This window comes from Poecilia latipinna, unplaced genomic scaffold, assembly GCF_001443285.1.
Source record: "Poecilia latipinna isolate Pla-1442-1.1 unplaced genomic scaffold, P_latipinna-1.0 Scaffold664, whole genome shotgun sequence".
NCBI lineage: Eukaryota > Metazoa > Chordata > Actinopteri > Cyprinodontiformes > Poeciliidae > Poecilia > Poecilia latipinna.
Genome location: NW_015113280.1, coordinates 204,988 through 232,979, shown reverse-complemented (window position 1 = coordinate 232,979; position 27,992 = coordinate 204,988). Strand labels below are relative to the sequence as shown.

Here is a 27,992-nt window from a genome sequence, read left to right as displayed (position 1 = left end):
CGTTTAAAGTTTTAAAGTCCTTTTTATTATAAATAGTCTTTTGCAGCTGAACATGATCAAACTCTAGAGTTTTTATGTAAAAACAGCCCTTGGCAGACCTCCCAGCTGACAATATAAAACATTTTCACAAACATAAAGTCGCACACTTTATTTAATTTCTCTTCCTTCTGTGTGCAAATAACATTGAGGCTGTTTGTACGGTCAGCAGTGCTTTCAGTTTCAAAAATCCTAACTATAAAACAAATTCATCAATAATTTGTAGCCTTTTAAGTAAAAGGAAAAAACATTTCCATGATTTCACACAAAATACTTGGTTCAGTTAAATGTTTCTTCACCGAGATGCTCAGGCGCATGCGGACTTGGTTCACGTCAGTGTTCTTCCTGAAGTTGCTCCGGCCACCGTGAGAAACGAATAACGTGGAGATGACTGACGAGGCAGAGCGCTGCGTCCAGCTCAGGCCCAGATGTTTGTCCTGCGGGGCCTTTCAGCAGCAGCAGAGTTCAGAGGTCAGACTCCGTCTTCAGTCTGTCAGGGTGTGGAAAGCAAACGTCTCTACTCTGATTTGTCGTCCATCTCGGTCAAAACCGAGTAGCACACTTTCTGAATCAGGATGCCACACTTAGCTGAAAGAAACACACGAGAAGAAGATTTAAGATTTAACATCCAATTGGGAAGGTGTGGTCAGTATGAACTACAAATATGGCTGACAAGAAAATGATCCATTCAGATAGTTTTACCAAACTATTAAGTGGAGAACTACTGGGTATAAATTTGATAAACGTGGCACATTAAATACGGGAAGTTGGGAAAACCAACACCACACATCAACCTGAACACACCATCCTCACAATTCATGACAAAAACTTCCTGCAATCCTTCGATTTATGATTGAATTGTTCTTAATTCAATCTGGGTTTGCCTTACCGATGAAGCTGCGCAGCCACAGCGGCCTCTTGGTGGCCGGAGTGTAGCAGCAGAGGAAGTAGACAGGAACTCCTGAGAGGGCGATGCCGATGCCGATCAGAGAGTTGATGGTGTCGCTGTAGAGGGGCACCACCACCAGGAAGATGGTGAGGAAGCAGAAAATGATGGGGTAGATCAGGCTGAGCTGTGAGAGGGAAAGACGAGAGATGAAGGCTCGAGTCTGGAAACCGAAACTACGTCTGGACTGGGGCTGATCTACCTTTAGCGGCCTCTCTCTGTCGGGCTGCTTCCAGCGAAGGTAGAGCTGCCCTAAGATGGACAAGCCAACGAAGAACCAGTAGCTGAAGCTGTAGTAGTTGATCAGCCTGAAGACGTCTTCCACGCACAGATAGATGAGAGCCATAAAGCCCTGGAGGAGGGAGAAATGAAACCTGGTTAGATCAGGAAACCTGGTGACAGATATTAACATAGGTATCTGTCCTGATATTGAAAAAAATTCTAGATGACAAGCCTGATCCATGAAGACAGATCTATTCAATCTAATTCTATGGTTTGTGCTCTGAGCGACGTCATGCTTTATTATATTTATAATGCCTAATTGCACTTTCTGAACCATTTGAAAGAAAGTTTGTTGCATTTTTTTTATACAAGTTTGACCAAAGTAGTCAACCTGTTGTTTTAGCCAGTTTCGGTTTCTTTATTATTTATTTCACATCAGGTGTTATACTCCTAAGTTGTGCTGTTTTTATATATTTGACCAAACTTGTGAAGCTAGTGGTGTATTTAAATGTGATGTTCTGGTACAGAGTTATCAGATAAATTTATAATTCAGTTCAGTTCATGTATGTGTTTCAAAAAACCAAAGTTTTAAATCAATTCAATACTGTTTTTCTGTATTGGACTGGTCAAATCTCAGATATCAGATATTGGTATCCGAAGTGATTAAGTGGATCGGTGCATCCCTAGTGGTAAATTTAAAATTAGGTGAAAAGATCTTGTAGATGACTGACGTTGAAGAGGAGGGCAGGAATGGGTGTGTAGCGATGGACGTGGATCATGCACAGGAAGTCAGGCAGGTGTCCCTCTCTGGAGCCCACGAAGAACAACCTGTTCATGAAAGGACACAGAAGGTGGGTTAGTATGGGTTTGCTTCATGACTCCTACTGACGTCCTGTTGATCTGAACGCCTCACCTGGAGGCCGCCACGATGGAGGCGTTCAGCCCGCCGAAGCAGGAGAGAGCCACCGCTAGGGGAATGGTCCAGTTCATCACGCCAAACACCTGATCTGCGAAGGTCTGCAGCGAAACAACAGCAGGTTTTAAACCACAGTCCCTCCGTCACAAAGGTCAAGACTTACCGAAAACATCCAGGAACTCACCACGGCGACGGCATCGCTGTCTAAGATGGCGTTGATGGGGAGGACGGTGTAGTAAGCCACGTTGGTCAGGATGTAGATCACCGTGACGATGGGCATGGAGATGGCGATGGCCAGGGGAAGATTTCTGCAGTTCACAGAGACGACCAGCAGGGGGAAGCAAAGCAGAAGAGATGTAGATCAAGTTCAGCTCAGAGAGAGAGAGATAGAGAAAGAGAGAGAGAAGAGCTGAGATGAGGATGTTTGACACCTAATCTGCCTGGGAGAGTCTGGAGATCCAGACGTAATCAGGCTGGCCTTTGTCCGAATTAAAGCAACGACTCTCTTGTGACAGGTTTCTTTGAATTTGATTTAAAAGCCTGGCTCTTCTTCACAAATGTTAAACAAAACAGAGGAAAAGATTTAGATTAAACGCATCAGTGCAGAACAAAGTACTATTAATGGGGCACTAAATCAATGCATTTAGGACCTTATGAGAGAAACAAAGGTAAAAATGACACGTTGAAGGATTTAGTATCAGCAGGTATTGATTTGAATGTTTAAATTAGATTTACTGACTGTATGTGACTTTCTTTATTCAGTCAATAATTTAACAATGTACTGATTTAGACTAAGAAGTTAACTCTTCCTGAGTTCATGCAGCCTTACTCCATGTCAAATCCGCCACCAAGACGACTTCCAGCACAACGACAAAAGGCAAAACCTGAAAACCCCATTTCGCTCCACAGCTCAAAGCTTTTTTGATGCTATTAAGAAACTCAATTAATCTGACTGAGAACAGTTTGAAAATGATCAGTTTACTAGTTTGCTAATCAGGAAAGTTAATTGAAATATCATCAAAACTGGAATTGACATTGATAAGGTCCTGACCTAAACCTGATTGAATCATCTATGTTTATTAGGGTGAGTCTAATCTTATCTAAACTGGCTCTGGTAGTTCGGTCAGCAGGAGGGCTCAACACTTCCGTAAAAGCTGCTTGTTACATGTGCATAATAAACCATTTGGGGTGGTACAGAGGGGGGTTTTTTCTGGCCTGCCCACCTCTCTGGGTTTTTGATCTCCTCTGTGACGAAGTTGAGCGTGTCCCATCCGGAGTAGGAGAACAGAGCGGAGTACAGAGCCAGAGCGATGTGTCCTGGGTCCTGAGAGGAGCCGTCAAACATGCCATCAAAGTTCTGGGTGTAACCTGGAAGATGAAAATATATTTTAAAAAAAACACTTTCAGTAATCATTAAGCTGTTTTTAATGAGAAAACAGCAGAGTATCCTGCCAATCATCTAATCATTGACGTTTAGTGTCGGCTCGGCGACTCGGTGAGCTGACCTTGTCCAATCTTCACCAGGCCGGTGATGATGACAGCGATGAGGGCGATGACCTTGGCGTAGGTGAAGAAGTCCTGCACCCTGGTGCCCCACTTCACGTAGGCGCAGTTCACAAAGGTCAGCAGACCTGTGAGGGGAGCCGCCAGGCAGACAGACAGTCAGAGAGAGCAGAGGAGTCCGTGGAGACGTGTGGTCTGCAAACTCCAGCGTGCGCCAGCATGTTTCCGTGTGGCTGATCTAAGGAAACGCTGCTGCTGACTCAAGCGGAGCGGCCTGTTGTTTGTCAGGCGAGGAAACAGCTGAGAGCAGCACATACAGGCGGACGCTCACACACTGAGACACACACACAGAGAGACACACACACGCAGGTACAGCGCCTTGCCCGTGGATTCAGGACCTTAAACCTTCTCGCGTTCTGTCACACTGCCACTACAAACTTCAGTGGATTTAGTTTGGATTTTAAGTGTAGAACTGATGCAGGGTTTTACATTTTGTATGAGACACATCTGAAAAGTGCGGCTCGAATTTGAATTTACAATACGACTTAAGCTGAGTCAGCTTGAATTGAAAGCATCTGTGAACCTCAAGATTAATATTTTTTACATATTGTAAACTGGATGTATAAATCTGGACTTTGACTGGACCACTAATGAATGTACATACTTTGATCTAAACAAATCTTCTGGAGCTCTCGCTCTATTTTCAGACTGTTTCTGACCAAGTCATAAGTCTTTTTGTAGCTTGCAGCAGTTAAATGTCTGGCATTATAAATATTAATGTTAACTGTCCCCAGTTTCCCTGTCACAGCTGAAAAAAAAAACATTCCCATTGCATAATGCTGCCACCACCATGCATCTCCCTGGAAATTTTATGTTCAGAAGGACACGCATAATGAATGAGTCACAGACAGAACAGAAAGTTTCCTTTTACTAACATCTGACCAGAGCATCTTTGTCACACTTTAGCCACTTCCCCAACATGGTTTGAGTCAAACAGAAAAGTAAATTCTGCTTTCTTTGAACATCAGCTTTCTTCCATTAAAGCCAGATTTGTGGATGCCACAGCTATTTTATTGTATTTTTATTTTGATAAACATGTTTTGCTCGGACCTCAGCCGTGCCAAACACCTCAACTTTTTCACTTAATGAATTCAACATTTTCCTTTTTGTGAGATGTTGATGCCATTTCATTACTGTTCCCTAACAGACACCTGAGGGTTTCACAGAGCTACACTGAGATTAAACTAAACACAGTTCTGTTTGTAATTCACATTACAATGTGTTGAAAGTTGAATAACACGGCAAAATGTGACAAGATTCAACGGGATTGGACACTGTTGCGAAGGCGAGTTTCAAAAGGTCGAGAGGAAGATTTGTAATCCCAAACTGACCTCGTGAGTTTACACTTGAGCTCAGTATTTAAATTTGTAACTATTTACGCTCCTAACAAACCAGCGACAGAAGAAATTGATCTGAGCTGCTTTCCTTTGACATATTGTCCACCTTCACCTTGAGCAGCGTCACAGTGTTTATCTTCTTATCAGCAGCTAATCCATAAAGACAGAAACTTGAAGATCTCCACATAGTTGCACTTCTTGCAAATGTCCTTTTTTATCTGACTCCCTCCCCAGAGGGAGTATTAGTCGTTGTGCAAGTTTTATGAATGCTGATAGAATTAGTTGCCCTCCAAAGCAGCTGACATAGCAGGCTGAGTCTTAGCATTTTCACTTACCACGGTTCAACGATTGCGTAAAGTGTTTTAGGACGAGTCTGAGACATTGTTTAAATCTGGTTTAACAAACTTATTAGGAAAAATTTTGTTTTTTAAACACTTGGAGGATCACACCATGTCTGAGATCAACAGGAAGTCTATTCAAACACAATAAAAAAAAACAAGCATCACATATTTGTGAGTCAGGTTTAAGTGTATGCTTAAAAGTCAGGATCCTGAAAACATTGTAGGGTTCTGATATTTAGAAAAAATCTAAAACAATCAGATATAAACTACGTAAAATGAACACAAATAAGAATATTATTTGTTCAGTTTGATTAAAATGTATCAAAAGGTTTAGAAGAAATAAATATTTAACTTTCTAGACATGTGATGAAGGACTGCAACTAAAGATTACTTCAATAATCGAAAATGATGATTAATCGATTAATCTAAAAAAATTCTGGCTTATTATACAGATTTTTCTTAAGCTTTTATTACACAATATTAGAAACACATTAATAAATGCAAATAAACAATTATTTTTTAAAAATACAACAGCATAGGATCCCTATAGTCTGGAGATTATTTTCTGGATCAACTAATTAATAAGCCTGGACAGCAAAAACTGCAAAATAGGAGGTTTTTTTTGTTACTGAATTTGATAACGGTGAAGCTAAAACAATTTGAGAAGTTCTGGATGGAGCATCTTTACAGACAAAGTTTTTATTTGATCTTAAATGTAAAATGTATATATTTTTGTACAGATTTAGCTTAATGTATGATCTGAGTGTGTTGATCTTTCACCAAATGGCCTTCTTTTGAGCCTGTATGCTCTAGTTAATTAAATTAATTGCTGACTTAATTATTTCAATAATCGATTCATCACGATTATCCAATTCAGTCCTAATCTTATGCTAACTTTGCCTTTATCATTAAGAGACTCAAGCCACTGCCAGCTCTTGGTGCTGAAGGCCCCGACGTCGGCCCTCTGTCTGATATGAAAGACCTTCAGATTATTGGATTCAGGTGCTTCAGTTCACAGCAGGCAGAAGCCACAGGAAGGGATTCAAGGCCAAGTGAGGAGGAGTCGTATGGCGGTGGACGGAGGAGCTTCCCACAAGTATCCAAGGAGACGGGTGAAACTGAGATACGGACAGAAAGCAACTCTATAAAAGGCATCAACAGATTCTCCCTCTGCTCAGAGACTCTGCTCTCACTTTCTCATGTTTCTCTGTAACCCCTCCTTATATGTCAATCACTCATATTCACTCATATAAAAGCTTGGAGGACTAATGTTGCTCAGGAGTTTTTAGTTTTGCAAAACAGTTTTTGTTTGGGGAATTTTAATATAACATTTCGAGGCTGGGCTTCTCTTCTATTAGAGGATTTCCAGGATGTGAAGAAAGGATTTTTTTTTTAGGATGTACTTTTGGTTTGGAAATGAGAACCTGTAACTGCTTTTTGCTTGAATAAATCTTCTTTCATTTTTCTTTGTATTATCACAAATCCTTGCATCTGAGAGTTTTTGTTTGGGAAGTGTCCTGCAATTTATAAAGCAAGTTTCTGCTTCCTGAATGGGTAATTACTAAAGAGCACTTGCTGAGGTTTTACAGTGATTCAGTTTAACCCCGTTAAACTGGTGTGACTGCAGAGAGACAGTCAGGAAACTCCTAAATACTTAGATATAAAGGTCAATTTACTAGAGTTAAAATGAGCTCTTTTAAGGCCTCTTGTCATTTTAAATCCAAATGAGCTGCTGCTGGCCATGAACCTCCACTTCAATGTTTACACTGGCACGTAAAAATGCGCTATTTATAATTACTAGGTGACATCAATGAAAAGCAGAAGTGGAACCTCCTGCGGAACCAATAAGAATGCTAACTGGTTTCTGGATGGTAAGTCAACAACATCAAAAGCAAAACTTTCTTCTTCTTTTTTTTTTTTTTTCAGCAGCCATTGTACAGCATATCCCGCAGTAAAACCAGCTGACTAAACGCGCTGGAGCTCAGCTTGGGTTGCTAGGTGACAAGCTGGGCTTCGCTGGGGTTGCTAGGTAACAGCACAGTGCCCGTCGAATGTCCCTTCACAATAGGCTGGTTTTTGAAACGGCTCTTTTTCCAGACACCAAAAAACATTAACTTATTGGCTAGGTGGGTGTTTTTTAAGCACTTGGGATGTTTTTTTATAAACAGTTGAGACTCAGATGGTCAAGTCCCATTTAATGGCACTTGACCAAATTCCTCACACTTCACACACGTCAAACTTCTTAACCCAGTTTCAGTAGTTTCAGCAATCCCTTTAGATGTGTTTTTTTGCATGACTGCAGATCATCATCTTTTCCATGGTTATGGTATCTGCCTTCCAACATGACTGTTTAAGAAATGAGAAACAATTAACTGGATCAGTTAGGGTTAAATATAATTTGCTGCCAGCAGAAACAGTAATTATCCAATGGGAGGCCCTTATGTATTTGCTTAGTTAAATCCCGGTAAGGAACTTTTTAAACCCAGTGGCAAAATGAAAAGCAATATGTTTGAGGCTAACTGGAAAAGACTGGATAGATTTCAAGTATCTGATTTAAAAGAATCTGAGTTTTAGCAGGTTGAAAACATCAATTACTCACCATCAATAGAACCAGATTATATTGTTTGTAAAAAAAAAAAATAGTGTGGAGTTAAATTAAAACTGAGAATCATCTGTTTCATAACAGACTACGTTGATACAGCTGATCTACGCAACCCACAATCAGCTGCATAAGTCAAAATTATTTCCACTTTAAATGTGACATAAATCCTGTACTAGTCAACTGAAAAATAAACAAAAATATCTGCAACTTTAACCCAATCCTTCACTGAAGCAAACATGAATAAACATTTATGTAGCTGCATCTAAATACAGTTTTCAAATACTGGTTGGCTTCAGTATCATCCTGTCGTACAAGGACAGCTGAACATTTTTCATCTACCAGAGTTGCTACGTGTTGGAGGTTATAGGCTGAAGAAGGCTGAATATTAAAATTAACCAATAAGTTTAATTTTAAAGAAAACACAAGCTTTACAACTGTTTTTTGTTTTTCCAGTTGAATTCTGCAATATATGTGTCACACTAAAGGTGTTTTTAAAAGGATTTTTTTTATTACAGGCTGATCATAAAACCTGGCATTTAACCCGGGGTGTGAATACTTTGTGGATGCCCAGCGTTGATCATGGTGTTTTTGGCGGAACCAACAGGAAGTGGATTTTTATGGTTTGCTGTTGTGCTGAGCTGTCAGCTGCCTGTTAGCCTCTCAGGTCAGAGTCTCCCTGCAGCGAGGACTTTACCTCGCCGCTATTGGCTCCGCCTTTAAGTGCTGCTTATCGCTGAATGGACCATGTGTGTGTGTGTGTGTGTGTGTGTGTGTGTGTGTGTGTGTGTGTGTGTGTGTGTGTGTGTGTGTGTGTGTGTGTGTGTGTGTGTGTGTGCGTGTGTGTGTGTTTGTGCTCGTATTTAAAGTGTGCGTTTGTTAATGCATTCCTTCCAGGTAGGAAGGAGTAATTCTGACAGCTATCGAGCACAATGTGAACGCATTTTATCTTGAATCCAACGACTTATCTTTCAGGCAATGTTTTAATAAGCTCTGAGTCCAGTTCCCTCTCTACTAATCCTCCCAGGTGAGCAGTCTGATGAGTTATTGATCGTTTTATTAACTCTTTGGCTATAGTTACCTGAACAAACTTCTGTGAGGAACCTCGCAGTGTTTCCGACTTGGTAAAAAAGGTCCACCTGTGAACGCGGCTTCTAAGTTTCTTAAATTGAGTAAAATAACTTTTCCCCTGGCTGGTTACTCCTGACTGAGGTTTCAGGGCGGCTCAGTTCCCCTTTTCATCTAAACTCAGCGATTATTTCTGCTGCAGACTTGCTGACTGCAGCCGTGGTGTCACCATCTTTCACTTCTCCACTCCCTAAAGTTCACATGACTTCTCTCCGATGTGCAACCACAGTAATAAAATCAAAACTTTATACTCCTGCTTGAGTCTACTTACATATACAGGCGGCAGCCAGGAGCCTGTTGGCCACGTACGGCGCGATGCAGGTGGGGAAGATGGGCTGCACCATGTAGTTGGAGAATGTGATGGCGATCACGGCCTGGCTGGTCGGCTCGATGATCAGCAGGGACGTCCACAGCCGGATGAAGGCCAGGAACCCACCGAAGGCCTCCAGGATGTAGGCGTAGGAGGCCCCCGACTTGGTGATGGTGGTCCCCAGCTCGGCGTAGCACAGGGCCCCGAAGACGGAGAAGATCCCCCCAATGGTCCACACCACCAGGGAGAGGCCATAGGAGGCGCTGTGGATGAGGACGCCCTTGGGCGAGACGAAGATCCCCGAGCCGATCATGTTCCCCACGATGAGGCAGACCCCGTTCAGGAGGGAGATCTCCTTCTTCAGCTTCATGGACTCCTCGGAGCTCTCAGATTTAGCAGACGTCGGGCCGCCGTTGGTCCCTTCCTCCGTGGGAGATGGGGTGTAGGACGCCATTGTTCAAGTTCAAGCTAGCAGTTTTTTTTAGGTTGGTGTTGGAGTCCCAGAGGTAACGTTTTGTTGCCCAAAAATGGGGCTGAAGATGAAATTACTCCCCTCGGTTATCTTCGTTTATCTCCCGCCATCTGCGAAGGAAACACACAAGAAGGTATCAGTGAGGATGCAACCATGGAAACTGATTCCCGGCAACAAAAACACCCAACAAACTCTAAAACCTCACGAAGGCTCGTGAGGTAAAAACATATTTCCCACACCCGGGGATGCCAAACAAAGAACAAATATACATGAAAACATATTACACCACCGCTGTGGACACTGCTGGATTGGAGAGCAGTTTTGTGGATTGGAGAGCCATTAGGGGCCCGCTGCAAATGGCCTTTTAAGGTTGAGTGTATTTACAGAGAGACGGGGAGGGGAAGCAAACATGCTCCTCGTTGGTAACCAAAAGCTGAGGAAGGAAAACTGACCGAGACGCACGTTTGAGCCTCAGAGCCGCCCACGCACTGAGAGTGTCGGCACAGGGGACACAGGTCACATGATTTCCAAAGTTCATCATCCTCAGCAGGCAAAGTCTGATGATGATAATGATGATGAGGCAGACGTCGCAAGAAGCAAATCCTTTCACGTTTCTGATTGGGTAATCAGCTCTGACCTCCAATAAGTGATTAGCTTTATACGTTTGATTGATGAAAGAAGTGAAAGAAACAGGGTAAATACATTTGCATTCAGCCTCTTTTAAGCCAATACTCCTTAATATAATCCAGAGAGAACATCCTCCTTCCGATGTAGTCCATGTGTGTATTTTATCTCGGTATATATGCAGCTGCACTGTGAAGTCTCACCAATGTTAGAGGACATTGATGAGCAAAACAGCATCACAAAGACCAAATAACCCAGCAGACGGGACAGGGGAGAAAGTTGTGGAGAAGTTGGATTATAAAACATTCACCTTCAGTTAGATTGTCTCACAGAGCTGCGTTCAATTCATAACCAGAAAATGTTAATACTACAGACCAGACGTGTGACCAGCCTTCAGACAATGGCTGGATGGACTGAAGGATTATGGGTACAACTGCAAACCTAGCCAAACATGGCCACCCAAACTGGGCAAGCGGAACATTAATCAGAGAAGCAGAAAAGAGGCCCTATGAAATTCTGGAGGAGCTGCAGATATCCACAGGTGGAAAAATTAATTAATTAAAGCTATTACTAGTGTACTTTTTAAATTTGTTCTTTATGGAACAGTGGAAAGAAAACTCTTTTGAGTATGAAAGGGACACAGAAAAAAAGTGTTCAGGTCAAAAGTGAACTTTGTGGCATGGAAAACTAACACTTCACTGTACCCAGAAAAAAACATCCCCACTGTGAGACACGGTGGAGGCAGCATTATCCTGTGGTGATGCTTTTCTCCTGTGGGGACACAGAAGCTCTTCAAAGCTCCTTGGCAAATGGATGAAGATAAATATAGGGCCAGCGCTGAAAGACAATCTGTTAGAAGCTGCACAGGCTTGAGCCTGGAGCTTCCAGCAGGTCAGTGACCCCTAAGACACAACCAGAGCAACAAGGGAACAGCTTACATCAAAGCACATCCATGTGGTACAATGGTTCAGTCAGCTTACATCTAAATCCCACTGGGAATCTGTGGCAACACTTGAAAATAGTCATTTACAGATGCTCTTCATTCAGTCGTTAACTCAGCTTAAGATGTTTTGCAAAGAATAATAGGCAAAAATGTAGGTATCTAGATTTGCAGAGCTGGTAGAGACGTATAACGACATGCTGTGCCAGGTGGTTCCACAAAGTGTTGACACAGACTCAGACCAGGTTTTATTCTAAGTTTCGAAAACATCATTTTCCTTCCACTTCACAATCAAGTGCTTTTTGCTGGTCTACCTCACGAAATCCCATTAAAATACATTTAAGTTTGCAGTTATAAAGTGATCAAATTTGGAAACAGTCAACACTTTCGTGGGGCGCTACATGTCTGGAATTTGATCACTTCTTATCCACATATTAGCCTTTATTTCCTCTTGGTGAAAAGAATCAATAGAAAAGAGTTCCTCAAATGGACAGATTAAGGTTTAAAGATTCATTCAAATACAATAAATACAAAATAAGGAAATCATTTGACAAAACACTGAAGAGGGTAATCAGACCTGGTTTGAGATACCTCAGTAGATATACCTTAATCGACACCAGAAACTGAGAGTGAAAATGAAAAACAGCTGAAAGAGAATCTCAGTAGGAGACAGTAAAAGCCTTGGACGGCTCGGATACCTCGAGGGAGCAGCAGACCAGCAGCACGTGGCTTCGTGAAGGAGTCTCTGCGAAGAAGGACAGTGCAATGAGTGCCCGTTCATGTGCCAAAGACACAGAGAGGTGAGGCTCTCACAGAAACAGAGAGCAAGGTCCAAAAGCTGCTGATAAGTATGTGAAGGTTACATCCTGGATCCAGAATAATTCCTCTCCACTCAACCATTCACCAGCAAATCAAAAACAAACCGTAGATCGGTTGCACTGACATTATGTTATTATCATCCCTTTATTTCCTACATGGCAGCTCAGCTGTGACAGATGGACCTGAGGTAGCAACACACAACACCTGGTTGTCCGAATCCAACAAATCTGCACATCTCAAGTCGTTACACCTTAAAAACAACACAAATCCAAACACAATCCCTTTCATTCTTAGCAACACATGCAGAAAACAATCAAACATGTGTGCAATGAATGACACTACAAGTTAATAAATGATGGGCTAAATGGAGCCAGTGCTGTAATCTACTATCCTCTATCAGCTTCTCCTGTTTGAATCATTAGGAAAACGGTTCGATATGTCAGATTGCAGGCAGCTGTTAGAGGAGGACTCACCTTGTGCCTTTAGGACCAGTCCTGCTGATGTCCTGGAGGCTGTGGGGCAGCGTGGCTACAAATGAGGTGAAGTCCTGCCTCTGTTCAGTAATGGGAGCCAGCTTGAGATATCATTGTTCCTCCCCGGTGTTACAGTCAATAATAAGCCCCCCTCCTGTGTGTTCCTCCTCTCTTCTGCCTTTGTGCTGCTGTTTCCTCTTGTTTTGACTCTGCTCACAGCCGCTCCTCTGCCCAGCTGATGATGCACTTGTGGCTTTTATTTGCGCTTCTGCTTTCTGACGCGTTAGCAGGAGGAAGACTGGGACACTGTGTCTTGTTTCAGTGAGTTTCGGTCGGATATTAAAAGGCCTGCAACGAGATCATTATTATTTAATACAAGTGTTTTAATTAAAATCAGGGAGGAAACTTATCAACGAAAGCCAAGCAAGCAAGGTGCTACGTCAGGTGAACGGCTGGTACACCCCGGCGGGGTCCCTTTAATAATGACGACCTGAGATTTAAAACAAAGAAAAGGTTTAAGAAACTATTGGAGACGTTTTTAAAGAAGACATCTTATAAATTACTTTAGAAAGAGAAACCTACCATAGAAACTCTAAAATAGCCCTAATATTAACTAAAAGTATGCTAAATACTGGACAGTAGGCCTGTACTAAAACGACAAAAACCAGAATATAAGCCTCAAAATATGTGTTGTTTAATCTGGGTTCATAAAAATAACACAATTCAAAAGTTTTTACCCACTGACAGTAAATTTTATGACGTAACAAAAGTGGCGTCACGTTTTACTCAAACTTTTCCCTGTTATAGCAAAAGGACCAAAACAGTTGGTGTACTATGGCTCCCTCTTGTGGCTTTAAAGTGAAGCTGAATATCTTGACACTACGTCTAGTTCTTTTGGTATTTCCAAGTTCCACGACATAATATCTTGACACTACGTCTAGTTCTTTTGGTAATAGTGTAGATACAGAATATTTATTTTATTTTCTAACATAACATGGTGTTCAAGCTTTTACTGTACATTTATTCACGGGATAAATACCAAGATTTCCAAGTTCCACGACATAATATAAATCAGCAGAGAGAAGGGATTTGGACCTATTCCAGACTGACTAAGTCAAAGTAAATAAATAAACTAAAAATTTGTCAAATAGCACTACATGATTGGTCAAGGGATAATATGTAACTATGTCTCTTATAGGTATTGTAAAGATGGAATTTCTTGGTTTGAAATAGCAAAAATGACAAGAAGTCAGAAACGGAGATGCTGATTTGGAGAGGAGGATTTTCTCACTAACCCAGATGCCAGAATCCAAGATGGCAGCATTGCATCTTAAACCATGTCTTTTTACAGCCTGCTTTAGTTGCCACAGAGTTTGAAAGTAGCAGGGATGGAAATAAGTACATTGCCATTAGCTTGTATGGCCAATAAGAGTTAATTTTGTTGTTGGACGTATCAGTTAGTGGTTTTGAATTGAAACATAGAGAATGGTTATGTTGGGTTAGGTGTTATTCTCACATCACAAAACTTCAGAGGTAAATAGATAACAGGAAAAGTCTTCCTGGGGCATGACTTCAGTTAATGCTGGAAGTTTGTTAATATTTTTCAACTTCACTCTTGAGAACCTTTGAAGCAAAAATCAAGACTCAAATAGGTGAAAACATTAGCTGAAGTAGTTCCTCTTTGTCCATAATGCGTGATCCTTTTGTGGTTTACAATAGTACGCAGTAGCGCTAAGTGACAGAAATTTTGCTACATCTGGAGCTCCATTTTTTTTCTCAATAAATCGAGCACTCACCCTCTTCCTTATCTGCAACTGATCTGAGGGTGTGCTCAAGTCTTGCTTGAATGGCAGCTTTAATTACTGTAATCAAATGAATTAGAGGCCAATGAAGAGATAGCAGCCGCTTTGTCTTCTAAATTGGGGTTGATTCATCATTAATGGGCTCTACATGTGTCCTTAAAGACCTTTAATAAGTTATTACGGTGAATGGCCGATGGCCACAGGCCGGTGATTAATGTGTGCTGATGAGTAACGGCCAGGTCACATGTGATCAAAGCTGGGACACCAGAGGGCCTTCACGGTCACCTTCTCTGGGATTCTCAAAACCTCTGACTTTCTCACTCTTTGCCGTTTGATTGAGACACGTCTCTTGTCACTCATGAACGCATGTGGACAAACTTCTCACACATGGCTCCTTTCACAGCTTTTGTCCTTCTCTCTGCTCTTGGCCATTCTTTCCCCCTGGTTACCGGTCGTCATGGTTTCTGGATCCCCTACAGGATCAAAAAAAGAAGAAGGGAAAAAAAAAGCTACTATGGAGGGGGTTGGTGGATTAAAGGCGGCCATTTTGGGGACAGCTGGACCAGGTTGGTCCCTGTTGCCCCCTGTCCCGTTTCCAGTCACTTTTTTTTTGATGGGGGAAAGGGGGAGGCATTGTGAGAGGATTAGAGCTTCCTATGTGTCAGCTCATTACATGGGGTGGGAAGGAGGGGATGATGGGGTGAATGCAGAGAGCGATGGAGGGAAATGAAAGAGAAAATGAAAGAGACTGCGTATGAAAGAGAGAATGACACGGGGAGAGGGAGGGAGGGAGGTGGCTGCCTCTACAGCTGCACCCTCAATAACACTCATACAGGCTCTGATTATTCTTTTCACACACACGCACACACACACACACACACACACACACAGCGCTGGGGAACTGAAACATATTATAAGACATTGAGGGCTTAAAAGACAGAATTAGGAGACAGCCAGCCCAGCTCCTCAGACAAAGGAGACCCCCTCAACCAGCCTCCCTCCTCCAATCCAGACACACAGAGAACTGGAACAAACAAGAGAAAACTGACCAACAGAGTGCATACAGGCTCACAGAGAACAAGAGTCATGCAACCAGAATGCTTAAACAGATAAATGAATTCACAGAGACAGAGGCTTAAACACGAACATACAAAAACAAAAAAAAGCAACAAACCAGGCTCCACTTCACATTGCCATTGTTTTATTTACTTTTTTTTTTAACATCACATGGGAAGCGTGGGAACACATTCTGTCATTGCTACAAGAAAGAGAGAGAGGGGGAGGGGGGGTAGCAGGGAGAAGGCAACGCATACAAATACTAAACTGAGCAAAGCAGAGAATCCAGTGAGTGCGTACGATTTGCGAAGCAGTGAAGCACCCTCAAGTGCGCTGAGAGAGAGCAGCGGATCGAGTGGAGGGAGCAGTAAGAGGATGGGGCTCATCCTTGTTGGAGGTTTCAGAATTGCAGATAGCACCAGGAAAAAAAAAGTAAAGAAAAGAAAAGAAAAAAAACAGGGAAGACATTCACCATCATCACAAAAGATTTTACTGTAACCACCCGGAGTTGATAATACAATCATCGTGGTTACAGCCATTGCAGGGGTGAGTTTGTTCAGCAGATGTTTCGGCAGCGTGGGACACAGTGCAACTCACAGTGCAACTCAGTACATCAGAAAACACTCATTAAGCAGCATTAAAACAAAGGAAAGGAAACAGTAGCAATAAAAAAAGGCAACCGCAGTTTTTATGTACAGTTCAGTGGCCATTATAAACATGGCCTGTTTTGGTATGAAACTTCTGGACACTTCTTTTCAAAACAAACAAACAAAAAATAATCAACGTATACTACTTGTAAGAAAGATATTATACAGTACATGCTGAAATGTGTCAGCAAAGTACAAGTGGACAATGCGTTGAAGGGCGTAGGATAAGGCCTCACTGTGGTCTTTGAAGTACAAAAATAGACAGCAGAAATACTACATTCAACATTTTTTTTTGTCATAGTACTAAAAATAAACTATACCTATTTTTCTTTTTCAAATACTAATTATGAGTTAGAATTACAGACTCTACAAAACAATTATTGTTCTATTAAAAATACATTCCCTTTGTCAGGATCTATTGAAACACATCCTATGTTGTAGTGTCCATGGTGTCAGTGGTCACAGCCGAGCCACCACTGGTTGGGAGCAGATCTGCGCTGTCACCTTTCTCAGGGGCCAGTCCCTGCTTTTCCTCCTGCTGTGCAGAGATTTTATTTGAAGTACCGTGGTCCTCTGTAGGGTCACTTTCATTGGTTTGAGCCTTGCTAGGGGTAGTCATCAACACTCCAGGGTGCATTTTCATGTGACCCTGTTGATGAGAAGAAACACAACAACTAGTTACCAATAGGCTTGAATGTATTACTTTAAAGGCATTTCAGCAAATGTTTATTTGTTTAACTATACCTTAAGTCCACTTCGGCTGGCATACGCCTTTCCACAGTGGGAGCAGCTGTAGGGCTTGTCGGGTCGAGCAGGTTGGGCGTGTGGTGTTGATGCCCCTGCAGGAGTCTCTGGGTTATCCGACAGCTTCTTCAGGGCAGCTGAATCCTCCTTCACTGGTGCTTCCTTACCCAGTTCTGGCTCAGACATAGGAAGAGGCTCTCTGGATGTAGTAGCATCGCTTTTCCCTTTACTACTGGAAGTGTTTCTTCCTCGCAATTCCTGTTTAACACCACTACCAGTCTCCTCTGCCTCTAGGGTAGCTCCAGGGCTGGTGGGCGGTGAAAGTGAAGGTACAGGATCCACAGATGGGGGGTCTGCAGTGTGACTGGGACTTGGTGCGCGCTCATTTGGGGAACGTTGTACATCACTGTTGACTAGTCTGGGTGTAGTATTATCAACACCAGGCTTTGAAACACATAGGGAGAGAGGAGTATCATCAGAAACAGATTCTACCTTGTCTACAACTGAATGAGAGCTAGGTAAGGGTGCTTTGAAAGGACTGGCAGAGCCTAGGTCAGTCTGGGTTTTCTCCTCTGTGAGGCTTTCAGCTGAGGCAATTACTGCAAGCTGCAGAGTTTTATCAGCTCCTGCTGAGGGGGGATTACAGCTTAAAGGTGGACTAACACTTGGAGTTGAACGCTCCAATTCCTCATTCTTGACAGAATCTGAATCAGTAGCTTTGGACTGCTTAAAACTGGATCCTGAGCAGAGGGCATCCACTGGAGACTTGGACCCTGTTGTTAAGGCAAGTGGAAGGATTTGCACTTTTGATAGGGAGCTAATAGGCTCACCGTGACTGTCTTTAAAGGTAGCGCCTTCTGTTTCTGCTCCATCGTCGGGAGGAATTTCCTCATCAGGTGGTATTTGCCCTCCAAGGTGCAAACGAATGTGGTGTTGTAGAACTAAGGCATTAGTGAACTTGCGAGGACAGAGTGGGCAAGAATTCAGGGCACGGGCATTCGGGGGCCTGGCACGATGAGTGGCCAGGTGTGCCCTGAGGCTGCCCTTTGTGGAGAAAGAACGGCCGCAAAGCTTACAAGGAAAGGGGCGCTCTCCCAGATGTGTGGCCTGGTGCAACCGAAGAGCTCTGGGGCAGCTGAGAACACGCATACACACTCCACACTGATTAGCAATGGGGGCTGTGGGCAGGGCTGAAGTGGTAGTTGTAGGACCTGAACCTGAGACTCCCTGACCAGTCACTGCAGCACTGACACTTGGGCTCAGTCCGAGAGCAGCCAACATCTCTCTGCGATAGGCACTTGAGGTGGTAGTCAGATCACGTACATTTGTATCACCATTAACATCGGCAGAGGTTTGTGAGGAGGTGGAAGGAGAAGAGGCAGAAGGGCAGGAGGAGGCACCGCCTTGTGGCTGCTTTTCTAGCTTCTGCACCAGCCGCTGCAACTTGGAAGTGTCTGAGGTCTGGGTGGAGGTGGTGGGTGAGGAGGAGGAGGGGGAAGAGGTGGGCGGTTTTGGGAAAGGAGGGAATGGGAATGGTAGCTGATGAGATAAGGAGAGGTGGGAAGTGGATGGGTGACCTGGAGGCCTGAGAAGTGCAAGGTGGTGGGGGGATGCACCTCCCGGAAAAAGTATCTTGGGGAGGTGGGCAAGTTGGGAGTATGGGGAAGTTGTGTGGAGAGTAGAGTGAGGAGGAGTGTTTTCATCAAACCGCTGTTGTTTAGCTCCTTTATACTGACTAGAAGTAGAAGAGGAAGATGGAGATGATGAAGGCAGAGCAGTGCTAGATGTGCTAGAAACAGCTGCTGATGCTCTGTTTAACTGTAGCAGTGAATGGGCTGTGGACAGAAGAGCCATGTCCACTGAGGGAGGCAGAGGTAGAGAGGAAGGCGAGGGCCTAGTCGAACCACCAGACAATAATCCTAAAGCCATGCTCTCTGTTATACTGGGAACACTTCCTTTCACTCCATTATATGCTTCGTCATCATCAGCCCGTCGTTTTCTTCTCCTTTGAACTGAACCTGGGGCCGATCCACTCTGTGTTTGCTCTGAAAGTGCAGGGGGTAGCAGAGAAAGGGACAGCTCTGGGTTCTGCTCTCTGTGTCTCAGGAAATGGGCTTTGAGGTTTCCTCTGGTTGTAAAACGGCTCAGGCACACCGGACACTGATAGGGCCTTTCACCTGTATGTGACCTCAGATGAATCTGGAGGGATGAATCACTGCTCAAGACTTTCCCACAGAACCTGCAGACATGTTGAGGGCGTCCTGACGGGGAGGCAGAGATAAGAGATGAGCTTGACTGAATATCTTGTGAGTGGCTGGTCGTGGGAAGGGAAGGAGTTTGGAAACTCATGCCATTGCTGTGACCAAACGAAGAGGTGTTGGATGATTTCTCGTGGAGGTAGCGTGGTGACAGGCCCAGGGACAAGGACAGAGGGTGCAGGGAGGCCACAGATGAATTGATGCTGGAAGAAATAGCTAAGGAGGAGGAGGATGAAAATGAGCTAGAAGTTGAGGAGGATTGGGATCTATCTCCATTGATTAGTGAAGTACCTGATTTGGAGATGGCTGGCTGAGGAAAGAGGGGAGAAGGAAGTCCACTCAAAAGGGATGAAGCTGTGGTTACTGGAGTATTGGTTGAAGGATGTGTAGGTGATGAAGATGCTGTTCCAGTGGACTTCTGGTTGCAGTCTGCACCGCTAGCTTGTGCATTGTTATCTTGGCCAAAGACAGCTCCTCCAAGCCTGAGGACATGCCGACAGATCTCTTCTGTAATCTGCATCTGGTGGATTTGCCGCTGCTGCAGGACCCGCAGTTCTTCTAAAAGCACTGCCAGGGTCTGAGGCACCTGGATCTGCCCCTGCTCCCCTGATGAGGTGGAAGACTGCTGCTGACCAGGACTGGAGCTGTCTGGTTGAGGTTGCTGAGCGGAGGAGGAAGAAGAAGATGAGGAAGAGGTAGTAGTGGTGGCAGAGCTGCCCATTGGGGGAGAGGTCATGACGGAGAGAGTGTTAACTTGGTGGTTCAGGCTGTGGGCACCAGAGGATTGATCCAGGGGAGGAGGTGAGTGTGTCTGGGAAGACAATGATGGGTGAGGAAAGTCAGGGGAGAGGGAGGAGTGGGTGTTGGGGAGGGAGGTGGTAAAGGGAGCGATGTGACTGGGCCAGTGGGGAGGAGGTGAGCTCTCACTGGGCAAAGAAGGCGCGTGGAGCCCTCCAGGAGACGGGCGAGTGGCCAGGGGTGGCTGGCAGTCTTGTAGTGAGGTGGGGGATGAGGAGGAAGAACCTGATGAGGTTAGGTCTGATCCCAGAGATGTGGATGGTGACTTTAAGCTCAGGTGGTCATCTGAGGATCGGTTAGAAAGAAATAACACTTATTAAAAAAACAGAAAATGGGAATTTGTTCACAAGGAACAACTGTGTAAAACTCTGTTCCCAATATCAACCCACATATCCAGTTACGTTCCAAGACTGTTTATCTCAGTGACTTTAGTTATTGTTTACAAAATTTAGTTTGCAAACTTGTCTGCATACCACAAGATACAGTTACAGCTTCAAAAGAAAACGCTCGCCTGGAAATGACCTCCAACAAGCAAATAAACAAGTGGAAGAAACTCACAGTCCACCAGTCTTTGAAATGTCTTGTCTCAATCTGTGCTCCCTGGAGCAAAACTCTTCAAACATCTTGCGCACACAAAAAAGCTCACAGACCACCTTGTTGCTATAGCAGCACATTTTAAAGGACAATGGACATCACCTAGACAACCCATAACCCCTCTTAACCCAGCCCCCCTCCCTGCGGCAGTTACGTCTTTCATCTCCTCATTCACCCTCCCCCCTTACGTCACAGTGGAGGTCGAGGGTCAGGCCATGCTAAGGGTTCTGGGTACTGTCCACATGCTCTGATTGGTCAACTAATCTGACCTCTGCCGCCCAGGGGTCAAATTCTTTCAGAATCTTGAGCACAGAGTGAGAAAGAGTAAAAAAAAAAAAGAAGGGGGAGGGTAACAACAAAGGAGAGACAAACTAACTACTCCCTCCTGGAGAGGTATAGTGATGGAATGAAAGACTGTACCTCGCAGAAATTCCCTCCTTGTTATTTAGAAACAAACCTGCACCTGCTGGAAACCTATCACAAACTATAAATCTAAACTTGCACTTCTGATTTCTAAAGTTTTACCTGAAAAGCATTGTGTGCGCGCGAGGTATAAATTAACTTGGCAATAATGCGTGAAACCTTTTCTTATCCATCTCAACCCCCCAGCTGTGCAGAAGTATACAGTCAATAGAGCTGGGAAAGAAAAGGGGATGGAGGAGGCATTGTGAGGGTTGAAAATGGGAAAAGAGGGGTGCATGAGGAAGAAAAGTATAGATGGACTGCAAAGAATGAAGACAATTCAGGAGTGGAAGATTAATCTTTACCTCAAAAAAAAAAAAAAAAAAAAAAAAAACCCCCTTCCCTTCCCCCTGACAACGCAGGTTATTGTGAGTGCTTCATGCTAATAAAAGAGCTCCAGCAGTCAGCCTTAAGTAGCCTGTTAGTTTCCTAAAGGATGGGCAGCTCGTGAAAATGACCACAGATGGCTAATCCTGCTCTATTCACTTCACAGAGAGGAAATTTGTAGGCATCCACCAAAGTGACTCTGGCTTCTTTTAGTGGGAGTTGGTGCACTAAATAATTAGACAGTCTGCCTAATTTAAACCTAAGACAAACATGTAAACTTTTCTTGGACCATCAACTCAGATGGATTGTTTGTAATATGATCACGCGAACATCGGTGCTCTTCAATTTTTTGTTGCCAACTCTAAAAGTGAATCGCTCACCTAGCTTCATTTTCTCTGAAATAAAACACTTAAACGACCAAAAGAAAGATAAAGGTAGTCTCTCACCTTGCAGCAACTTCGGGCCCCCCGGATCTGAATTGACGAGTTGCTGGGGTCTCTTCTGTTTCCGGCGTGACATGATTCACGGCGAGTCAGACAGAGAGGGGGGCATCAGTCGCTCGAATGGCACCAGACACGTTTCGTTGTTTTTTTTTTTTTCCTCTTTTTGCGCACTTGAACGAGCTCCTGCGCGCATTCAATCTCCCAAATGAGCACAGTTCTCACAAATTCTTAAGTCAAACCTCAAAGGAGGAAAAAGGAGAAATCTCTGCATAGAAGAAAGTTCAAGACAACAACAACAACAACAAAAAAGAGTTGCTGTATGGAAATCCGCCTGGCCGCACCGTGTCATATGGAGCTGCGGTGTGTGTGTGGCTGTTTTCTAAAGTCCCTTCTCCTCCCCCCCACCACCCCACCCCAGCTTCAAAAAGAAAAAAAAAACTTGTCCAATTTGTGCCCCTCCTCTCCTACTGCTGCTCCGCTGCATGCATACATACACACACACACACACACACACACACTGAACCACTCCTTGTTCTATGATATTTGCATTTCAATAGCGTGTAACTCACAACCTCCCTGGGTTCTCTCTTCCCTTCCCTCTCAGCTTCATTTATTTATTTATTTATTTTTTGCCCTTTTTTTGCACTCACACCGAACCAATAAACTATAAATAAAAAGTGACCCCTGGACTACTGGACGCCGTAAAAAAATGAATAAATAAAATAAAAATAATTAAGAGGGCATAAGTGCTGACTTTTTAACTGGGGGGCAGGGGGGAGGGCGCTGTGATTATTCTATAATGGTAATTATCTAATATTTGATCAAACTACAATAAACAGTAAAACAAATCTAACAGGTGACTCCTGGCTTCCGCAGTTATTAAAGAAAGTGAGTCTCGTTATAAACAAGGCAGGTTGCCTGATAACCTGATCTCTATGAAATTCTGACTTTGTAGTGTTGTTATTGTGCCACGGTCAATATTTCTAACCTTTTGATTTCCATAGGGCCAATTATCAACAGCAGCGTTGTGCGCAAAGTGGGGCCATTCCACATCCACGTATGTAATTCGTGTGTTATCACCGAGTCCATAATACAACTACCCCACCCCCCTACCCCCTCCAACCACCACTACTACAAAAAAGCCCGCATCTTACACTGGAGCTCTATTTAAAAGGAAGAGAATAGACGGGGAATCATCGACAATGGCGAGCTGGACACAGTTGAGTGAGCATCTCCCCTCTCTCACTATGAACCCCCGGATCCACTGCTGCACAGCACAATGCCCCTCTTTCACCCCCTGCCTTTACTCCTGTACCACGTGGAGAGATGGATAAAAAAGCTACAGAGGGGGGAGAGAGAGGAGGAGGAGGAGGAGGTGGAGGCACCATGTTTTAAGTAACATTTAAAACACACAGAGCAATTATTACAGTGTAACCTGGCCTTTACTTCAAAACACAACTGCAGATTTAGTTATGTAATTCAGTTCCAAAAGGGAAATCCCTCTAAATTATCACCAGGTATTTACAGCATTTAAGAGAAACAACAGGTATTTCTCTCATTGACTATTAAACCAGACTAAACCTTTCATGTTTAGGTCTATTAGAATTGCCAGAATTATTATTTTTTTCCTGAATGCCATCAAAAGAGAGAGAGAGAGATTGTTATTACTCTTCAAAGTCAAGATTACAATACCCTGTACAATTTGGGAAACTGCAGACAATTATGCAAGCTTATCACAATTAGTTGAGTTAATTGGAGACAGGTCTGTGGATCTAACACATTAAAACAAGTTGCTTCCTAAACCACGTTGAAATCATGGAAAATCAAATTAAATCAGACAACTTATCAGGAAGGGGATTGTGAACCTCAATGAGTTTGTGACACCTTCTAGCATTTTGAACAATTATGTGAATAAACATCATGGGAATGTCGAGCCATTATACCGTTCATGAAGAAGACGGATTCTGTGCCCCAGACATGAACAGATTTTGGTGCAAAACTTGAAAATCAATCCCAGAACAAAAGCAAAAGACCTTGTGACGAATTTGGATGAAGCTGGTAATAAATTGTCATTATCCAGTCAGAGACGAAGAAGCCAAAGCAACATAGAAAAGTCCAACTAACTAACTAACTAACTTTCTCATATATTTATATTTTAAACGTCTTCACTGGGAGCAAAGTTGTAACAATTTGAAATGTCCTATTTGTGTACACAAACCTGTCGAATAAAGTTGATATATAGTCGTCAGAAGAATGTCATTTTCTTAGTCCACCAAGAATATTTACATAAATTCTGTACAGCTTAAAATGACCCTGGTGTAGGTCAGTAACTTATACAAAGGGCTCCCAAACGTTTCCATGCATGACCAAACAACAAACAGCATGAACTTCTGGGTGGAAACCCCCTACAGGCAAAATCACAGGCAATGCTACAAAATAAGTAAAAAACATCAAATTTTAGAATGTTTTTTTTTTCTCATTTTCAATCACTGTTGAATAATTATTACCTTCATTTAGCATAAACTCTGCCTCATACCTTCTGATTTTAGTTGGCCATAAGTTCTTCAGTCTTTCTTGTCAGAAACATGTCCATTTCACACTTGCTACATTAGCTTGAGGAGCAAAGTAGCTTAATAAATTTGACTGGCAGCCAATCAGAAAGATGAGCATGGTAAATAACATTTCAATAAATTATTTTAACTTAGATTTTATTAATTATTAAAAAACAGATTTTATTTTATGATTAAAAAATATAATTAAAAATGTATGGTTAGTAAATTTATTAGATGATGATTATTATTATTATTATTATTATTATTATTATTATTATTATTTTTGCTTTCATTTTTCATTCAGCTTTTTCTGGCCCCCCCTTACTCCCTCTGGTGGCCCTCCATGGGCCGCGGCACCTACTTTGAAAGCCACTGATTGACACTATTAATTCTTGTAATTAATAATAGGTTACATAGTCCGACTTGCTTATGGTACATAAGATCAACGTTAGTCGTTTGAAGGTTGTAATACTGAGGTATATTAGTTATATTTATATAACTATATATTTATATAACTAATATAATCTTTAGTATTATTAACAGTCAGATTCAATCTTTAGTATAGCGCCACTTGATGCTAACAGCTAGAGGAAGAATTAACTGGTAAGAGTTAGCCGTTGGATGATAAAACATAAGTTTTATGCCTGTTTTATGTTTTTATTTTAGTATTTTAATGAAAAGTGCTGTAAGAGGTTGTTTTAAAAATATGAATAATAAATAAATAGTAGGAAACGCCTTTAATAAACACAGAAGTGACGCGACAAAAACCAACCCTAATTAGCTGTAGTTAGTGGGCAAGCTAAACCACAATTAGCTCTCTAGCTAATTTTAGCATTTAATTGCTGGAAACATAGCTTAATTTTAAATGTATAAATATCGTTATTTACTTCATAAAAATATAATGTAAATTTATATTGTAGGTTTCCTGTTTTAAAAAATTAAAAGTTGGTAAAAAGAAGCAGAAAATGTAATAACTTACAAAGTTAGCATTAGCAGCCAAAGTAGTAGTTGAAACGTAGTCTAAGCACTCAAGGGTCATTATTATTTGATGAGAAATACTGTGGAAAAAGTACTTCATAAGAAAAGTTTTAGTACTTTATAAATTACGTACTAACTGAAAGTAAATTATTTTCACTTTAAATTTCTTTTTTAAATTTGAAAGCAGCAGACATTTTGGCCAATTTGGAAGAATTGGCAGGGTTGTTATATTTTTTTAAAACTGGGCAAAATTGAGACAACTCGTTTTTCAAAAGACTACATATTGATACTGATGACATACCAGAAAATATTAAAATCTACATTTGATTTCTGTAATAAATTCTGAACTTTCATGTATTGCCCAGAATGTTTTGGCTTACCTACTATAGATGTATTTTCCCAGTATTAATATTTTGGACTCTAAGAAAATTTGCTCTTTTTTTTCCTCAGAATGATGGCCATGTCTCTCGGTGACGACACACTGCTGTGCAATTACCCAAAGTGTCGGGCAAAGCTGAGTGGCTTCGCCTGGGTCACATCCTGCTCCCACGTGTTCTGTGATCAGCACGGGTCTGGTGAGTTCAGTCGCTCTCCTGCCATCTGCCCGGCGTGCTCCACTGCCCTGTCCGGGAAGCTGGACATTGTGAGGACAGAGCTGTCGCCCTGTGAGGAGTATAAAGCCATGGTGCTGGCAGGTCTGAGACCAGACATAGTCCTGGACATCAGTTCTCGTGCTCTTGCCTTCTGGAGCTACCAGGTCAAGTATCTCATTATTTGCACGTAAAACCTGCTCCGTTTTCTCCCTTAAAGCAAAGCCTAACTAGTCAAATTTTGTGTGTGCAGGTCCATCAGGAGCGTATGTACCAAGAATACAGTCTCTCCCGTGCTGACACACAGCTGAAGCAGATGGAGAAAGTTCTGAACCAGCAGAACCAGAGCAGAGAAATAGAACTCACCGCCATGAGGGGGGAGATCGCCTCGCTGAAGAAAGTAAGCTGCAAATCTTCTAGCTGCAACTTACTTTAAGAAACAACGTATTCATCACATCCTCCAATTTCTGTCTAATTGAAAAAAAAAATACAATACAGTACTTGTGTGATGCAGTTTGCACAAAATGCTCAGAGATCGATAGAGATCATTGTTATATATCCAACTCAGCTTTGAACTTTTGGAAATGATACAACTCTTTAATGTTTTTTTTTTTCTCAGGTGATGGAGGAGTACAAGAGGAAGTACAGCGAGGTGTCAGAGAGGCTGATGGAGAGGAACAGGCAATACCAGAAGCTACAGGGCTTGTACGACTCCCTGAGGCTGCGTAACATGGTGGTGGGAGCCGGGGAGCGAGAGACGCCGCTGCTGTATGGAAATCGAGATTTGAGCATCGGTATTGCAAACACACCATCCTGTTTTTCAAGTTTTTAAACCAGGTTCCCTAAATGATAGTTTGTAAGTACCTGTGGGGGAAAAACAACAACAAAAAAACAAAGATATTAGTCACTATATCACCAGGTAAAACTGGAATCAGCATTTCCAGACGATGTGGTTTGCGTGTGTGAGTGTGTAGAGTTTTACCTGAACGTAGTTTCAGATCCTTCCTGGCGTCATGCAGTGATGCCCATCAAAGTGCGCTGCTTCCAGACCATTAGGCCAGAGCCAATGAACTAAATTTTTTTAGCCCCTTTAAAGAATGATCTATGAAAATAACACCTTACCATTATGTGCTACAGGTGTTAATTCACCCAAATCTTGAGTAATTCTGATGATTGTGCATAGTGTTAAAGTCATCTTTATTTTTTTTTCTCCAGAACAGAAGTAGCATGTTTTTGACAGCTTTTGCTCTATAATACCTAAGCGGTTTATTTATGCCATTAGATGCAGGGTCAGAGGTGAAACACCTTTAAGCAAAAGAAGCTATAACAAAATAAACTCATAATGCAAGGCAGTGTTGAGAAGGCACATTTATAAACTCTTTTGTTTAATACAAGTTGTCTTCGTTCATCGGAGCAACGATAAATGCCATCCGTCTGTTTCCTGGGTTTCACTTAGCGATGGCCCGGCAGGCGACCCCTCAGAGAAGCCCTCAGTTCCTCTCTGCTGCCCCCCTCGGCGATTCTCGTTTCTTCTCCTGCCTGGAGGCCGACCGAGCCAAGACCTTCTTCCAGTTCAGCTCTCCGGCCAGAGACAAGAACCAGTCCTTCATCAATAAGCACTGAAAGCAAATCTTTACTTTTATGCTTGCTGTCAAATTTACAGATGTTTTTTTTTTTTCTGGTGTGTTCTGATGACTTATGAATACTATAAGTGTATTTCTTGCATTAATTGACTATATTATATGCTTATGTAATAGTAGATTTTTTTGTTATTGGTGACTTTTATTTTCCATCTGTGTAGATCATCTAGTTCACATTGACTAAGATAATTCAGTAGTTATTATTGATATTTTTTATGTTTATTTAACTGATAGAATTATTATTGAAGGTATAAATTGTAAACATGTTTACCAGTGCACCGTAATAAACAACCAAAGCTGGTGGTTATGTGAAATCCAGGCTGGGACTGAATGTTTGAGAATATTAAATAAAATGTTCTGGAAATAGTTTTACAA

General features: G+C 42.4%; 3 protein-coding genes across 6 annotated transcripts; 1 reads left to right on the top strand and 2 right to left on the bottom strand.

Annotated features, from left to right (window-relative positions):
* Positions 1-2: 2 nt before the first annotated feature.
* On the bottom strand, positions 3-25,441 carry slc7a7 (solute carrier family 7 member 7). 2 transcript variants are annotated; one of them, XM_015044198.1, is made up of 12 exons: positions 25,389-25,441; positions 12,727-13,074; positions 12,133-12,179; positions 9,360-9,980; positions 3,626-3,751; positions 3,344-3,488; positions 2,305-2,428; positions 2,118-2,221; positions 1,936-2,032; positions 1,185-1,334; positions 926-1,109; positions 3-624 (listed from the first exon to the last, which is right to left on the bottom strand). In XM_015044198.1, the coding sequence occupies exons 4-12, from the start codon at positions 9,850-9,852 to the stop codon at positions 554-556; spliced, it is 1,494 nt and encodes a 497-aa protein (XP_014899684.1). In that variant the 5' UTR covers positions 9,853-9,980; positions 12,133-12,179; positions 12,727-13,074; positions 25,389-25,441; the 3' UTR covers positions 3-553. The 2 variants fall into 2 exon arrangements, with proteins under 2 accessions (XP_014899684.1, XP_014899683.1); XM_015044197.1 differs by lacking the exon at positions 12,133-12,179.
* On the bottom strand, positions 15,708-22,264 carry si:ch211-212k18.5 (sal-like protein 3). Of its 2 annotated transcripts, XM_015044195.1 has the most exons (4): positions 21,861-22,264; positions 19,525-20,316; positions 16,976-19,449; positions 15,708-16,880 (listed from the first exon to the last, which is right to left on the bottom strand). In XM_015044195.1, exons 1-4 carry the CDS (start codon positions 21,931-21,933, stop codon positions 16,662-16,664), a joined length of 3,558 nt encoding a protein of 1,185 aa, XP_014899681.1. In that variant the 5' UTR covers positions 21,934-22,264; the 3' UTR covers positions 15,708-16,661. The 2 variants fall into 2 exon arrangements, with proteins under 2 accessions (XP_014899681.1, XP_014899680.1); XM_015044194.1 differs by having other exon boundaries at positions 16,976-20,316.
* ccnb1ip1 (cyclin B1 interacting protein 1) lies at positions 24,441-27,936 on the top strand. Of its 2 annotated transcripts, none has more exons than XM_015044203.1 (5): positions 24,441-24,528; positions 25,838-26,144; positions 26,231-26,377; positions 26,597-26,771; positions 27,434-27,936. In XM_015044203.1, exons 2-5 carry the CDS (start codon positions 25,839-25,841, stop codon positions 27,598-27,600), a joined length of 795 nt encoding a protein of 264 aa, XP_014899689.1. In that variant the 5' UTR covers positions 24,441-24,528; position 25,838; the 3' UTR covers positions 27,601-27,936. The 2 variants fall into 2 exon arrangements, with proteins under 2 accessions (XP_014899689.1, XP_014899687.1); XM_015044201.1 differs by lacking the exon at positions 24,441-24,528 and adding an exon at positions 24,802-25,012.
* The last annotated feature ends 56 nt before the right edge of the window (positions 27,937-27,992 follow it).

Excerpts from the sequence above, each read along its gene's own strand:
- slc7a7 (XM_015044198.1), bottom strand. The coding sequence starts at position 9,852 with ATGGCGTCCTACACCCCATCTCCCACGGAGGAAGGGACCAACGGCGGC. Across the intron at positions 3,752-9,359 it reads CCTGGCTGCCGCCTGTATAT|GTCTGCTGACCTTTGTGAAC; the intron begins GTAAGTAGACTC and ends CTCCCCTCACAG. Across the intron at positions 2,429-3,343 it reads GAGATCAAAAACCCAGAGAG|AAATCTTCCCCTGGCCATCG; the intron begins GTGGGCAGGCCA and ends TGTGAACTGCAG.
- si:ch211-212k18.5 (XM_015044194.1), bottom strand. The coding sequence starts at position 21,933 with ATGTCACGCCGGAAACAGAAGAGACCCCAGCAACTCGTCAATTCAGAT. Across the intron at positions 20,317-21,860 it reads GGGCCCGAAGTTGCTGCAAG|ATGACCACCTGAGCTTAAAG; the intron begins GTGAGAGACTAC and ends ACCGATCCTCAG. Across the intron at positions 16,881-16,975 it reads CCAGCCGAAGTGGACTTAAG|GGTCACATGAAAATGCACCC; the intron begins GTATAGTTAAAC and ends TCTCATCAACAG.
- ccnb1ip1 (XM_015044203.1), top strand. The coding sequence starts at position 25,839 with ATGATGGCCATGTCTCTCGGTGACGACACACTGCTGTGCAATTACCCA. Across the intron at positions 26,378-26,596 it reads AGATCGCCTCGCTGAAGAAA|GTGATGGAGGAGTACAAGAG; the intron begins GTAAGCTGCAAA and ends TTTTTTTCTCAG. Across the intron at positions 26,772-27,433 it reads AAATCGAGATTTGAGCATCG|CGATGGCCCGGCAGGCGACC; the intron begins GTATTGCAAACA and ends GGTTTCACTTAG.